At 42.7% G+C, this 14491-nt stretch overlaps 1 protein-coding gene across 1 annotated transcript in view; it reads right to left on the reverse strand.

Moving 5' to 3' along the window:
* dntt (deoxynucleotidyltransferase, terminal) overlaps positions 1 to 13274 on the reverse strand; it is a 59598-nt gene extending 46324 nt beyond the window's left edge. The window contains exons 1-3 of the mRNA XM_064317952.1: positions 13000 to 13274; positions 8626 to 8800; positions 2417 to 2527 (exon numbers count right to left, since the gene is read on the reverse strand). Of these exons, the coding sequence (XP_064174022.1) occupies positions 2417 to 2527; positions 8626 to 8800; positions 13000 to 13193 (480 nt within the window). The 5' untranslated portion in view covers positions 13194 to 13274. The remainder of the gene's footprint in view (positions 1 to 2416; positions 2528 to 8625; positions 8801 to 12999) is intronic.
* Between the last annotated feature and the right edge of the window lie 1217 nt (positions 13275 to 14491).

Here is a 14491-nt window from a genome sequence, read left to right on the forward strand (position 1 = left end):
TGAATATCCCTGAATCATAACATAGCACTGGGACTTCCTGTTATCAACCAAAAAATCTCACAGATCAAGACTGCTTAGCCCTAATCCTAGAGAGCCACAGAATGTGTCAGTAGCCATCAAAACTCAGCACTCAGTTTATCAATTCAAGAAGTGCACAGTTGGCTTCTTTGGTCTGAACTGGTTTTTTATTTTAAGGTAAAAGCAAAAACCAGCAACCTCTGTGGCCCCCAGGACAAAGGATGAAGACAAAGAGTAAGGAAGTAGAGAGTATGGATCATAAGGAATTCTGAAACTGACCACCTGTTTATGAGAATCTTGAAGGAGAAGGCAGAACCCTCAAGGGTCAGGGGATGAGGTTCTGGACAGTGGGACAGAACATCAGGCCCATAAAGAAAGAGACACCGCTTACACGTGAGAAACCCTGCTGTCAGAGGACAATGGGCGATGAACCAGAATCCCACGATGCCGTGTCCCCCCTAGCATACTTAGCTGAGGAGGCCAGCCACGCTCCCGCTGGAACAGGAATAGGGTCAGTATCCCACCTTTTTTGGGAAAGCCCTGTGAGTTGGCAGGGTTTCCAAAAAGAACATACTAATCTCCTAACTGAAGCGCCAGGCCAATCCAATCTGGGAGTGCTGGCTCTAGTCCTACTCATCCTGCACACCGTGCTCATCACTCCCATGGTGCGCAGGCACCTGCACCTCCACCCCGTGTCAGCAGGACCGCAGGGCTCAGAGCCCCATGGGACGCTGGAAGCTGCTTCCTCCTTCTCAATCCCTGGGCTATACTCGCTAACTTGCGGCTCTGTTCTATGCGCAAAGACAAGCTGTCAGGCCTGTGCCCCAAGCAATGGTAATGCTGCGAGAACTTCCTCGGATTTGCATTTTACAGTAGAAAACCAGGACAAAGAATGTGTGAGTGAATTAATCAATGCAATGAGTGAATAAGCGCGACTGAATGCATGAAAAGTGGTGCAAAAAATAAGCACAGTGTTTGTCTCTAATGGCTACAGCCATTTGTACTCTGCATGGTACCTTTTCATGGCTTCTGACTCATGCCTACTACTGAGCTACAATTAATGTTTGCCTCAGCAATAGGCCTACACCTCCACCATTTTGATGGTAGAATCAGAAAGCAATGTTAGACACTCTGCTTTGGTGCACTTTCACGTTTTCCACAGACGAGGCATTAGTGCCCACTCTGTCCTTTTGTAAGTGAGAATGGCTGGAATGCCACTACCCCTTCAGAAAGTATCACAGACAGTCTGGACCTCAATGTAGCACCTCATCTGAAGGACAGCGTGCGATCTCTCTTGCTGAAGGAGCTCTGTGGTTGGTGGCCCGTCCTGCAGGATGCACAGCATTTGTTCTCTGAGCCGTAAACAAAAAGTGAGGACGGAAAAAACGCTCAGTTTGCTTCCAGAGCGTCTGGAAGGTTTTAATTTCAGACGATCTTGGGTAGACATTGTGGAATAGCATCTCCCCTCCCCCCACGGTAACAGGGTAGTGAACGAGAGAGGGCAGGACATGTAACTTATTGCACATAGAATCCAGACCACTGCCTGACATCACTGAGCAGTCAGAGAGCAATCAGGCAATTATTTTAAATAACATGACACCATTTTAACAACATTTTATAAATGTTTTCATATGACATGAGGTCTAAAGGTGTGTGTGTGTGTGTGTGTGTGTGTGTGTGTGTGTGTGTAAATATACATCGCTGAAAACTGTCAGGCATCACTGAACCATCAGGGACGTAATGCATATTAATCCACAGATTAATTATTTAAAATTGGTCACTGCCATTTTACAATGTTTTTATTTTGTGAACTTTGAATAGGAGTGTGTGTGTGCACATGTGTGAATAGGTCATGTTTCACACAGGATATGCTCTATTTCTTTGGTATATATTTGGTTTTCATTCATTTACTGTACCAAACTGCAGATGGACTCTGTTCTCAGCCTTTCTGTCAGTCTCACTGTTTGCTTCACAAGTCACAAAGGCAATATTTACCCTCTTGAAGCCGTCATATTTATCTTTAGGATTAGATACACCACAATATGAATAATCCCTCCCACCCCACTAAAGCCCCCCTTTGTGGTGGGAAGCTGCCCAGATAGCTCAGCTAGAGATCTATTATTGTTTGTGTGGAGTTTCACCCAGAGAGCTGTCTGAATTGGGCGTGTGCTGCATGTGGTCCATGGCACATGGCACGCTCTCCTCCTCAGCTGTTCTCATTGGGCACAGGCTCACAGATGCCGCTCATTTGTCGGTTAATGTGTCTAATCAGGCGGCCATTGTGTCTGGGCTCCATGCGCTTGAGAGTCTGGGAGTGGTCAGGTTTGTGTGTCTGATATTTTGTGTGTATGTGTGTGTGTGTGTGTATGCGCGCCCATGTGCATGCGCGTGTCCTTACTGTGAAGATCTTGTTGTGGTTCTCCATTGTGGTCCTTCTCTGGCATGCGTACTGTGACACTGTCCAAAGTGGCGCAGTCGGCAGGCATGGCTTCACCAGAGGGTGCTTCTCCTGTGGAGGAACATTGTCCACATTTGAATACAAATGTTCACAGGCCAAACTCTAACAATGCCTCTGTCAAGTGTGTCCTTAAGCCCCAGGTCAAGCCTCCTAGGACAATGTTTTAAGGATTGCACGAAATGACGAGCAAGTCACAGTGTAACCTAACTGAGTTAGAGTTTTAGGGCCATGTTTACTAAGGATTTGCAGTGCTTTTATAGTCGCTAACGAGACAAATAGCATTTTGTGCTGGTTTAAAACGAGAAAAATGCATCGCTAAAATTTACGTGTCTGGGCTAATGTATATGTATTTTAAGGCGTTATGACGATAGACGGTAAAAATATGCTAGGAGAGAATGGAAATTTATGCATATGACCTGCTGTAGGTGATTTATCACAGCTGGTGGCCCTTGTGGCAAAGGTAATTGTGTCTGTTTTTTAACATCTTCGAAAAGCATGTGTTAACTTCTTTCCGGCACAAGATCAGAGTGGCTATTCTTGTGTTCATGTTAAGGTAGGGGAGAGTACCATGAATGTAACAGTTTTTGGATTTTGTTAATTTATTCAGAAAATATTGAACCTAGCACACATTTTACTCCTAACAGCTTTGACATGTCAGTAGTCATTAGATGTTTCAGTTATTCATACTGTAACTCATTCCAGTCAGATACAATTAAAACCAAGGTATGCAGTCATACCATTTACTTTGATACCACCTGGTCTGTATGATTGTATCAGAGGTGCGGAATAATTGTAACAGTAAATGACCTATAATGTGCATACGCAGGTTTTTTTGAGCACACACTAATGTTAATCAAGAAAACACATTTCGACTGGTAACGTGCGACCTGTCACATGCTCAGATTATGAAGCATGGGGCTTTATTCATGAAAAAATATTGTATGTAAAAAAAACGGATGCACAAGAAACTTAATAGCATACCATGAATTGAGTTGTGTAACGTCCAAATAGATGTGAAAAGCTGCCTTTGTTTGTTTCCGAATACTCAGGTAAGCTTTTACTAAGCAAATTTCTGACCATACGGACTGGTGTGTGCTTATTATAAATGCCTGTGACCAGGTAGCTGTTCCTTTTCCATTAACACAGCATCCAGAAGATGAGCCTATGACACAGCAAGCAAATTAGCTGGATATATTTAACATTAAAAACACCAGGCTAACTTAAAAACTCAAACAGGTTGATGAGTAAAATGAACATTTATTAAAGAAGTTAAACACCATTTAAAATGCCTATAGTCTCCCGAAAAGGACACTACATGTAGATGGTTTTCAACACCATCTGCTGTCCCCAATCTCCAAATCTGAAGCCCCCTCCATAATCTCTCTGGGTACCAATGCTCTCGTTTTCTCTTTAGATGGCATTCTGCAACCATGTAACACTCAGAATACACTCCAAAAATCATACTAACTTTTCAAGGACAGCTAACTTTTTAAAATGATGCATGATTTGGTTTATTGCAAATAATAATAAAGCCTTATACCTGAAAATTACTTCTGGAACAGTTTTTTTAAACTTTATTTAACTCAAAAACAATATTTTGGAAATATTTCCCTAATATTCATTCTTGGGGAGGTGATGAAGAATTGAATTGCACATGTACTAACCTGAAATGGCTATGGCAGCCACGTTTTACATAAAATGTTCTTGATCTCGTTACCTGTATCAAGCGTTACATTTATGGCGACTCTCCCCTACTTATGCGAAAGGAGAGAATCTTTTTTTTTAAACACGTAACTCCTTTATCTTCAGGAACGGCTGTCTGTTAGAGAAGTTCGGAGGCGGTGACTCTGGAGGCGGTTGGCCAATGGGTACGGAATTAAACATTTATGAAAAATGTGTTCTGAAGTTTTAACTAATGAGACATGTTCAATTTTTAAGGTGAAAAGGTGCCTATCCATTGCATCCGTGGATCCTGACACCTGTCCAAAATCCGACTTCACCACCGATGGAGCGGAACAGCAATGTTGTTTTCCTGCCGTACGCAAGACATAAATACCAGCAGTGCATTTAAATGAACTCACTGCGGCTGTGCTTATTATCATAACCAGCCTTAGTAAATACCCGCTAAATTGAATGCAGCAATGCATAATGTTGTGGCCCTGATGGTAAATTGCGGCATTCTTTATAAATATGGCCCTTAGTCGTACATGTAGCTTCACAGATGTGTCAGACTCTATTTTCATATTTTGGTAATTTCTTCACACTTCTGTATTTCAGTGGTTTCCTTGCATTTCTCACCTACCCTCCCGTCTTTAACATTGCTTAAAAACATTGACCCGTAGTCGAACCACAGGCTTTGCACCAAAGCAGAACATTTCCAACAAATTGTTTTGATACAGGTAGGAAAAAGTAACTGAACATCTCGCACAAAAAACAGGGCAGGAAGTGTGGAGACCGCACTTTGAACCATGTCACACCTGTCTGTCACACGAAGGCACACCAACGCAAGTCAAAACGCTCGAAAATCTTTCGCAAGACAACAGCCAGCCGACGCAAAATCCATCTGACTGACCAAACGGAAGGGGCTAAATCACTGTGAAACATCGCCGCATTTGAAAACACAGTGGGAGTCAGCTTAAAATGAGATTTTCATTACAACATGTCATTTCCATCTGATATGGAGGACAGTGTGCGCCACTAATCACGGTGAATTGTTTGTAATTCCTCTCTGACATTGAAGCTCATTATCCGTTTGTGAAATAGATTGTATTTCCCTGGGCAGTCTGCAACACTGAAAGTTATACATCATATAGTTATGCTTCATTTGTTTGCAATATTTTGTTCTTGAATCCATTTTTTCAAAACCAGAGTTTTAGCATAGACACTTTAACACTTGTTTTGTTACAAGAATATATTATTTATGAACGTGTTCATTTTATTAAGATTAAACCTCCATTATATTTTTTTTACTTACATGGTTGTGTCCAGCAAAGGAGAACATGGTGAGAAGGAATGTATGAAATAGAAAGCAAACAATAGGCTTCAAAGCAATTCCCAGCACTGCAGAAATCCAGAACATTCTATCAGAATATTTTGACCAAATAAACAGGCAATAGCTGCATAAACTGTTTCCGTATTGTTTCATATTGTTTCATTTGGTCTGGATTGCTGTGTCAGGTGATTGCATGACCAATACGTGCACTATGAAAGATTACTGCCATTAACTTAAAACATAAAGCATTAAGCAACCCCAATCTAATTTTCTTCTTGCTAAATTGGCTTTTCATTCTGACAGAAAATTGTTCTTCATATGTAATGTATGAAAAGGATTAGAGATATAATATCAATGTTCAAGAGAGCAATTGAACGAAAATTATATTTGCAGGAATTATCTATGAAATGTCCCTGCAGCAGAGATATGCAAGGTGATAAATTATGCTGACAGCACCCTTGTCCTCAAACTGGAAAATATTTGTGTCATATATTTATTTATTAATATGTTTTTTTTTTAAATAAAGCAAACAGGTAAGTAATGCTATTTCAGTTACAGCTACTTCAGCTCATCTTTGGACTGTAAACCCGAAAGCCTTCGGTGCCATGGAGCTAATCCAGCACCTCCATGCTGAAGGTATCAGATCACACTGAATAGATTTCCAGTCAAACTGCAGACGCTGATGACTTGTGTCTCACCTTTGCTTACCCGCCCCCCTGACAGACTCAGGGCCCAGCAAACCTGCGATTCGGCTCGAAGGTTGAGACGGAATGCATCCAGTTAAAGGGCCCACACGTTTTTCTGTGTCATACCATGTCACCGAAATCCCCCGGAATAGCAAGGGGCCTGGCCTACTGATAACACTGAGCAGGCAGGGGAGCAGTGAATGAGCCAATCACTAAACCTATGATTAAAGACACCGCTACAGAGAGGTAAGATGTATAATCATAATCATAATAATATTATTTTGCTCATGTTATTATTCACCTGGATACAATTAACAGCTGTCCTCAACTTAGACTTTTCAAAGAAAATTGTTCTGAGATGTCGACGCACCGATTTGCTCTTGATGTCAAGGATGTGCAAAGGTGAGCATTTACCATAACTACTAGATTAGATTAGATACTATCTAGTCTGTCGGTAATCAGAGCACTAATTTAGTCAGGCGTGCATTTTGGGCTGAATGGCCTGTTCTCATCATTATGTTATGTTATGCTATGTTATGTTCAGTTAACTTAGACCTAATCACCTAAATGAACTTTACAAAAGCTGGCTTTTAAAAAATAAAAAATAAAATTCCAATCCAGACACCTACTGAAGGGGACATATCATCAATAGGGGAGAGCCCTGAACGGATAATCACCACATGGACACCTTCTACAGAGCTCTACTCTGTGCAGAATCCATCACAAACAGACTGTTCAGTGCCGGTTCAGTTTACAGCAAACAAGGAATATTTCACCTCTGCATCTTACATGTATTATTTTTAAATGGCTTTGTGCTTCTATTCAACTTGGAAGATGGAAGGTAAAATATTTATAACAGAAAAAGGATAACATTTTGAAAGCAAAGAAGCCTAGAGCAATGTCAAGATGTATTTATGAAACCAGCCTGGTGCCTGCTGTGTCATAAGGCTTTTACAAAGATTTACAGCGCATACTGCCAATCAATTGAACATAATGCACATACATATATATGCCATTATATAGCCCTGCTCATGAGTTACGTGTGCATATATGTATGTGTGGGTGGTGTGTGTGCCTGTGTATTTATACTCTATGGATATGAAGTAATTTCAGACTAGTAGCTTGTATCTCTAGCAATGCAACTCAAAGCAACAAATCTGTCTGGGAGTCAGCTGGCAGCATGATCCACAAGCATTCACTTCTGCCTGCTGAGCCAGTTCAGTGCAGGGTTGCAGAACACAACTTATTTTGTCTGCTGTCCACCGTGGATGCTGATAGTATGCGTACAGAAGCACGCAACTGAAGCAACCACGCCCGACCCAAAGGGGGGCTTTCACATTAAGAGTCATGAGTTGATTTTTGGTTGGGGTGGGGGGCCACTTTGTATATTCCAACCTATATCTTCTTTGGAATTCATCTGTGTTTCATTCACGTGTGTGTGTGAGCGAAAGAGAGCGAGAGTGAGTGAGTGAGCGAATAAGTGAGGGAGAGAGAGAGAATTCACCATGTATTTATTTGATAAAGATTGCCATTTGCATCCTCGGGTTCTGTTGGCATCAGAGATTCATTAAAGATTGAAATTTCAAAATAGATTTTGCTCAAAGTCATTTCCTGTTCATTTTTAATGCATTTACTCCAGTGCAAGCCCCCGAGCTGCACTTTGGTCTGTGGTGATGCAGGAATCCCGAGGGCAGCTTTAAATATGCAAACCACACATCGTAAGGTAAGCAGCAGTAATTGGCATACACCTTTCAGGGTAAATTCTAATGCTTTACATTAGATTGAAGATCCACTGAAATAGATAATGCCTCACTTGTTTTTCTTCAAAATAAAAATGGAGACTTAACGGCACTGCTTATTAAACAAATCACGTATCGTATTTTATTTGGATATTTAGTACCGTTTGCAGAATTTTGCGCAATTCATCATTATATATTTTTTATTATTATTACTTTTGCTATTTTACTGTTGCTCGCCCAATCCCAATCTGTACATGTGACGTACAACTTTAATATCTATTCTCACCATTAACTCCAAATTCACAGATCAAAACAATAAAAATGAAGAGAGCCGGTGCAGAATCTCCCGTCCGCACTCGTGCGTTCCCCGCCTGCTCCCCAGTCATCAAACTCACAAGCAAAACTGATGAACGACTCTCATTCGACCAGTCTCTAACAAATCCCTTTTGGCTTACAACACCCCCTACTGCATCCCAGTGGCCATTGCACCCCCATGTGACTTAGTGCTGAGGAAATGAGCAGCCTTTATATTATATACATTTAGCGGATGCTCTGACATGAGCAAAGCCACTTTAAGAGATTAATTGCATAAGTGTATGTCAATAAATAGAAACAGCTGTACTACAGGAATGAATAAATGGAACTCTATGATTTAGTAACAGCATTGTAAAACGTGTGCAGGTGGAATCAGCTGTAAACTGGCCACATGCAGTGACCGCATCTCTGACTCACCTGTATGCAGTGCCTGCTCTCCACGGTGACAGGCCAGCCAGCTGCCATGCTCTCAGTAAACCAGGTGATGTCCAACACCAGCAAGCTGGTCAGGTCCCTCAAACCCCGCCCTCGTAACCACGCCCACAGCTCTTCTCCAGAGTTTTTCTCCGCTACCACGTGTGTGACCTCATCACTAGACGTGCGGGGAGAAAGAGGAAAAGGAGTTCAGACATATGAACAATCACATCCCCACTCCCTGTCACCTCAACATCCTAATTCCACTGTAGCTCAGATAAGCACTATTGCTCCTTAACCCTGAGAATAGCCCCACTGCAGTGATCCCCATTTGGGTCATTAACACAGTTTAACTGCTGAATGATATTACTCGACCTGACACATCTCCCCTCGCCCCAAAACCCAAACTACACATAATGTATTGGAATAAGGTAGTAATTCATTACTGTTTTAATCTTTTGAACACTCTTGAGTATAAAAGAGATTACATTACATTTCATTTATTTAGCAGACGCTTTTATCCAAAGCGACGTACAAAAAGTGCATTTCACAGTCATGGACAAATACAAAACACAGGTTCAATAAGATACAATACTTATTTTGTACAGCTATTTCTAGCCAAGAACACAGTTTAGTTCACACAGTGAACACTATTCTGACCTAACCTCTGCAGAGCCAACTAGGCAGAAGAACAAGCTACAGTATTAGGACAAATACAAATTACCAAAAAGGGACAGATGGGTGCCAAGAGATGGGTTCCAATGATGAGCCTAAGAAGGGAACCCCAAAATCTTCAAAGAATACTTGTGGTCCTGCAGGTGTTCCAACAGAGTAGCTCCCTTTTCCCAGCATTCTGTGCAACTTCTGTGAATACCATCCCTGTGACTGTAATGTTCTACAGAGGCATCTAATTACTGAAGCCATAAGTCCACCTAAGCAGGTATAACACACACACACACACACACACACACATGCACACACAGTCTTCCCTGGACAAGAAGCTGTTCATTTTAATAGCTCCGTGCAGCTTTTGGGAGGTCCACAAAAGGGCCGGTATCTGGGAAAAGAAAGGGGATGTAATTGCCTGGAGTGAACACGGAGCTGTTCTGCTGACTGCAGGAGAAAGGGCTTTGAAAAGGTGGCTTAAAACACCAGCGTACGCCCAAAGCGCCGGTCGCCACCGGGCCCCTGTAAAAGTCATGCGTCTACAGAAAATCTTTCAGGCTTCAAGTGAGCCCATATGGCTCACTCAACTTTTTATCAAAGACGCCCAGCAGCAAAATAAGCCTTGTTCATTGATGCTGCCTCAAGAGAACATATCTGAGCACATCGGCATTCAGAAAAATACAACTTCCATTTAAATGAGAAGCGTGTGTGTGTGTGGGGGGGGGGAGGGGGGGGGGGAGTCCATTTCTAGCATTGTGGCCCATTCCATAGCTTTATACAAGTGATAATTGATTTGATAATTGATTTGAACCAATCATAAAATTTCAAGAAGCCTACATGTACCCTGAAGTGTGTGGTAGAAGCACATGGTTCAACTGAGGTGCTCCACTTGAGTGGGAGAGTATTACTGGATAATAGACCTGTCACATTTTGTATACTATAGCATGTACAGTAAAATGAAGTGTATTGGCATACTTACCTTTGTAAATTGTTTGATCCTAAAGTGAAACTATAACTAAACTTGCCAGATAAACATACACTTTTGTGTACGTGCAAATTTATTTCACATCTACAGTGGCTCTGTCAGGTTAGCCAATGCCTTTTTATATCCCTTCTGACTGAAGAGTTCTTTCATAAGAACTCAGAGTGATGGTATGTGACTGATATAATGGGGAAATGTTTTTTCTTTTTTTTTTTTAAAAACCTCCCAATGACTCTCTCATGAATAACAGTACATTACCGTACCTGTCCCCATAGTAACCCATCCCCCATCCAACTGAAGTTCTTCTCTGCCTGAAGACGGAAGGTTTATGATAATCCCCCTCATCGGCGAGCCACAGTTCTTTGTGATGGGAGTTGCATACGACAGCACAATCCAAGAACAACGGCAGGTACAGATTCGCCACGCTAGACGACTTCGCCCCAGGTGCGTGGAGAATGGAAACATTGATGGCAACACGGATGGAAATGTATGGAGCAATTCACCAGAAAGCAAGCGCACCCTAAGGACCTGCTTGTGATTTAAGTTTACATATCATTACTGTTCGAAGTGATTATATATTCATTGATTTCACTTTTTAATGTAGGCCTCCTGAATTATTAAAACATAATTGCGCAAATTTATTTTTGTTAAAAGTTTTTTGTTCTTGAGTTGAATTCAAATGACTGTTTAACCAAATTAAACAGTCTTTGTGTGCACAATTTCATTATATATAGTTTTTTGGATTTGAAGATACAGAATACGAACTTCAGCATGACACCAACAAATCACATTCACTAAGTACCAATGAATTACATTGAGCACATAGCACAGGCACATACCTTAAGTAAAAACAAATTGTCAACAAAACACATACCCCATAAACACACACACACACGCACACACACACACTATGCAACATGCATACAGCATCACAAAAAAGGGACAAACCACCTGAAAGAAAAGGCTGTTTAAACAAAAAACACGTACACCAACACGCCACATACACTAGCACACGCAAGCACACGCAAGCATGCCATGCATGCAGATGCGTCCGCGTCAGCCCAGGACGGCGACGCCGCGGGGCTCGGAACCGGACGACAGCGGAGACGCATAATTCATGAGGTCAAAATATGAGGCACGGAAATGCGGAGGAAGGCGATGAATCCAAATCGGCTGAGCGCGACTGGAGCCGTCAGGGTTCTCTAACCAAGGGACGGGCGTCGCTGCCGCGGTGAGGCCCCACGAGGCCTGCGCGCGGGGAGCCCGCCTTCATCTCCAGGCCTTGGCGGGAGTCTCCGGCGACCCTCGCACCTGCCCGTTATCAAAGGGGCGGACCGGGGGAAGAGATGCCCATCGATCCAAAAACCTCCATTATTCAGCTACGTCCGAGGAGGAGCTCTCACATCAGAGGAGACCGCTGCCCTGGCCTGGGCAGCGGCTAACAAGGGAATGCTAACCCCGCGAAAATAAATATTGATAAACTCCGCCTGTGCAACAAACAAAGTCGTATCTGCATCTTACCAGCAAATCTCATTGCGCAAAACACCAGCTCTACACAGTCCAGTAGTGTGTGCGGCTTGTGTGGCTGAGTCTGAAAGGGAAGTAGCCTTGGTAACACAAATCAACCTTTCCAAGTTCTTTTCACTTCTTAAAAGTAAGTTCCATGACTTGCTGTTCCCACACACTTACAACCAATGGTTGTTTGTTGACCGAAAGGGCAAATGGCCATCTTAATATCAAATGATGTAGTCATGAGCTCTGCTCCACTTTAGGACCCATAGTGACTGACTTTGGGTTCAGGGTTAGAGATGGAGGCATTTCTCAACTGCCAAATCCCTGGAGTTTTAAAATGAGAATAACAGAAAAATTTTAACAGAATTAGTTTGTTTTTAAGTGCATGCATGCATGTGCGTATGTGTGTGTTTCTGTGTTTTTTTTTAACTAGTAGGGGTATCATATCAAATTGCAACTGATATCAAATTCTTCGAAGGGAAATTTCAGTTTGAGGTGCAGAAAGCCTATTTCCTGTGGTTAAATTCAAACAGTTCACAAAGAGGCTGTAACTGTACACACATTCAAGCTGCGTTTCTGGGAATGTTGCCCATTGGCAGTCAGCAACCCCACAGCAGTTGCACCCCCCTGGCCCCGCCCTTCCTGCAACTCCCACCATTGCCCTGCTGCAGCTGGGGCCGTTGATCTGACACAGTGCTGCATCCCTCCAGCCCAGCACAAACGCTATGGACCTTTCAGCAGGAGCCATGGCAGGACGCTAGCCTGCTTGTGACTGGGGGATCACCCGTGATCCGGGCCCTCTCGTTGAGCCCTCTTCTAACAGCTGTAATTGAACACGGACCCCCTGACATTGACTGTTTGTAGCTGTGCATTCAGTTTTCTGTGGTGATTCAATAGCCAGCTCATTCCTTCAGTGGCAGAACCTTTGCCCGTTTCTGTGTTCACAGCGAAATGCCACGTCCACACATTGTGCTCAGCCGAGATACGCTTCACTCCTGTGCTTGTCTCCACTTAGAAAAAATGCATGTGACAATATACCACTTAACCCTTCCTGTTTACATTTTATCTCTCCTGTGTTTTTCTTTCCCGTTATCACTGCGTACTATGCCCAGGCAATTTCTATATCATCGACTCTTGTTGTGTGATTTTGGAATCATAAATTATATATATAGTTAAAAAATACATTTGCATTGCACGTGCGGTCTGACCTGACTGACCTCAGATTGTCTGCCACGCGGAAGCCCTTGGTCCGGGCGAGGCTGGTCAGGAAGGACCTCCGACTGAAGCCCATCTTTCTCTCCACCAGGTAAACGGTCACCTCCTGGAACCTGACCTCGTGCGGACCAGAGGGGTGCAGCGCCAGGGGCCTTCTCCTCTTCCTCGGCAGCGGACAGACGGGAGCGTGGAGCATTCTTCTTCGGGTCTGCTGGCTTTTTTTTCGGTTTGTTTGTTTGGTTTTGGTTTGAGTCGTTTTGTTCTCACGCAGCTCTCATCTCCCCTACAGGAAAACGCTTATGATGATGTCACTGCCATCGGTCTCTTTATTTTTCTTTACCAGTATGAAAACTGACAGCTGGAGCAAGCAGACAGTAGGAATAAACAGGTGTTAAGATATGGCAGGCTAGTGTAACTGCTTCTGCATTCAGTAAGCAAACGTATATATAATTTGCTTACTCTGCATATAGTCTCTGCACATAGCTTGTGTGAATATTGAGGTAGATGGAATCATGAGAAATAGTCTCTCAGAATACCCTTTTTTTTTTAAAACAATTTTTTATAAATTATTTTTACAAATTGTTAAATATCCTATTTTCATGCACATGCAGCCTTCAGTGATCACTAAAACACCCGTGGGATAAATTCAGAATTAATGGTATTGTTTTCGGTATACGTTCAGTTATTCAGAAGCTGTTTTCAGCCACTATGGATGCAGCCTTGAGTTTTTCCCCCAACTCCTGTTTTATAAAGTGTACTTCCATCCTCCAACACCAACGGCTCGGCACAGGTCTTTCTGAAGCCACTAAAAGTCACAATCAACACAATTTAGCGTGTTAATCATCACAACCAGGTGCTTTAGTACTGCGTTATAATAATACATTTAAAAAAAACCTGGACCCACACTGGCCTTTGTTGGACAAGATTAGACAAATCTTGTTTGGAGATTTGCACCAAGCTCTTCAATTGGCCTTTAATTGTATAATTTGTCTTCTTCCTTTGACTGCTTACCGCTGATTACTGCAAATATAGCGCCTACAGTGACATCTTCAGGACAAGGACTGAAGTACAAGTTGAACGTTTGCCTGGGACTTCACTCGGTTTGATGCGTGAGACTGGGCTTCTGAACGCTGCTAGAAAGCACAGCTGCAAAAGCATTGTCATGATGATTTCCTCGACATAAACATACCCTTTACATTGGCAGATTGCAGCCATGTTTTGAATCCAGTCAACACTAGACTAAGCTACTCAATGCCCTGAGTTATTGCTCATGCCGTTCATAATGCCCGCTTGACTCAAATTAGAATTCTGTGCCACTGGCGGGATCAGAATCCCTCCTCTGGGGAAGGGCTTCTGATCAGGGGGGATTCTGGGAAAATCTGTCACCTTACAAGACCAACACATAATCTGTCCAGCAGTGTCCAGAATGGAGTCTGTTCCAAGGCATCTAATTACAAGCAGGATGTGCCTCCACCATCTGCTCTTCTACATTAA

Source organism: Anguilla rostrata, chromosome 18 (genome assembly GCF_018555375.3).
Source record: "Anguilla rostrata isolate EN2019 chromosome 18, ASM1855537v3, whole genome shotgun sequence".
Lineage (NCBI taxonomy): Eukaryota > Metazoa > Chordata > Actinopteri > Anguilliformes > Anguillidae > Anguilla > Anguilla rostrata.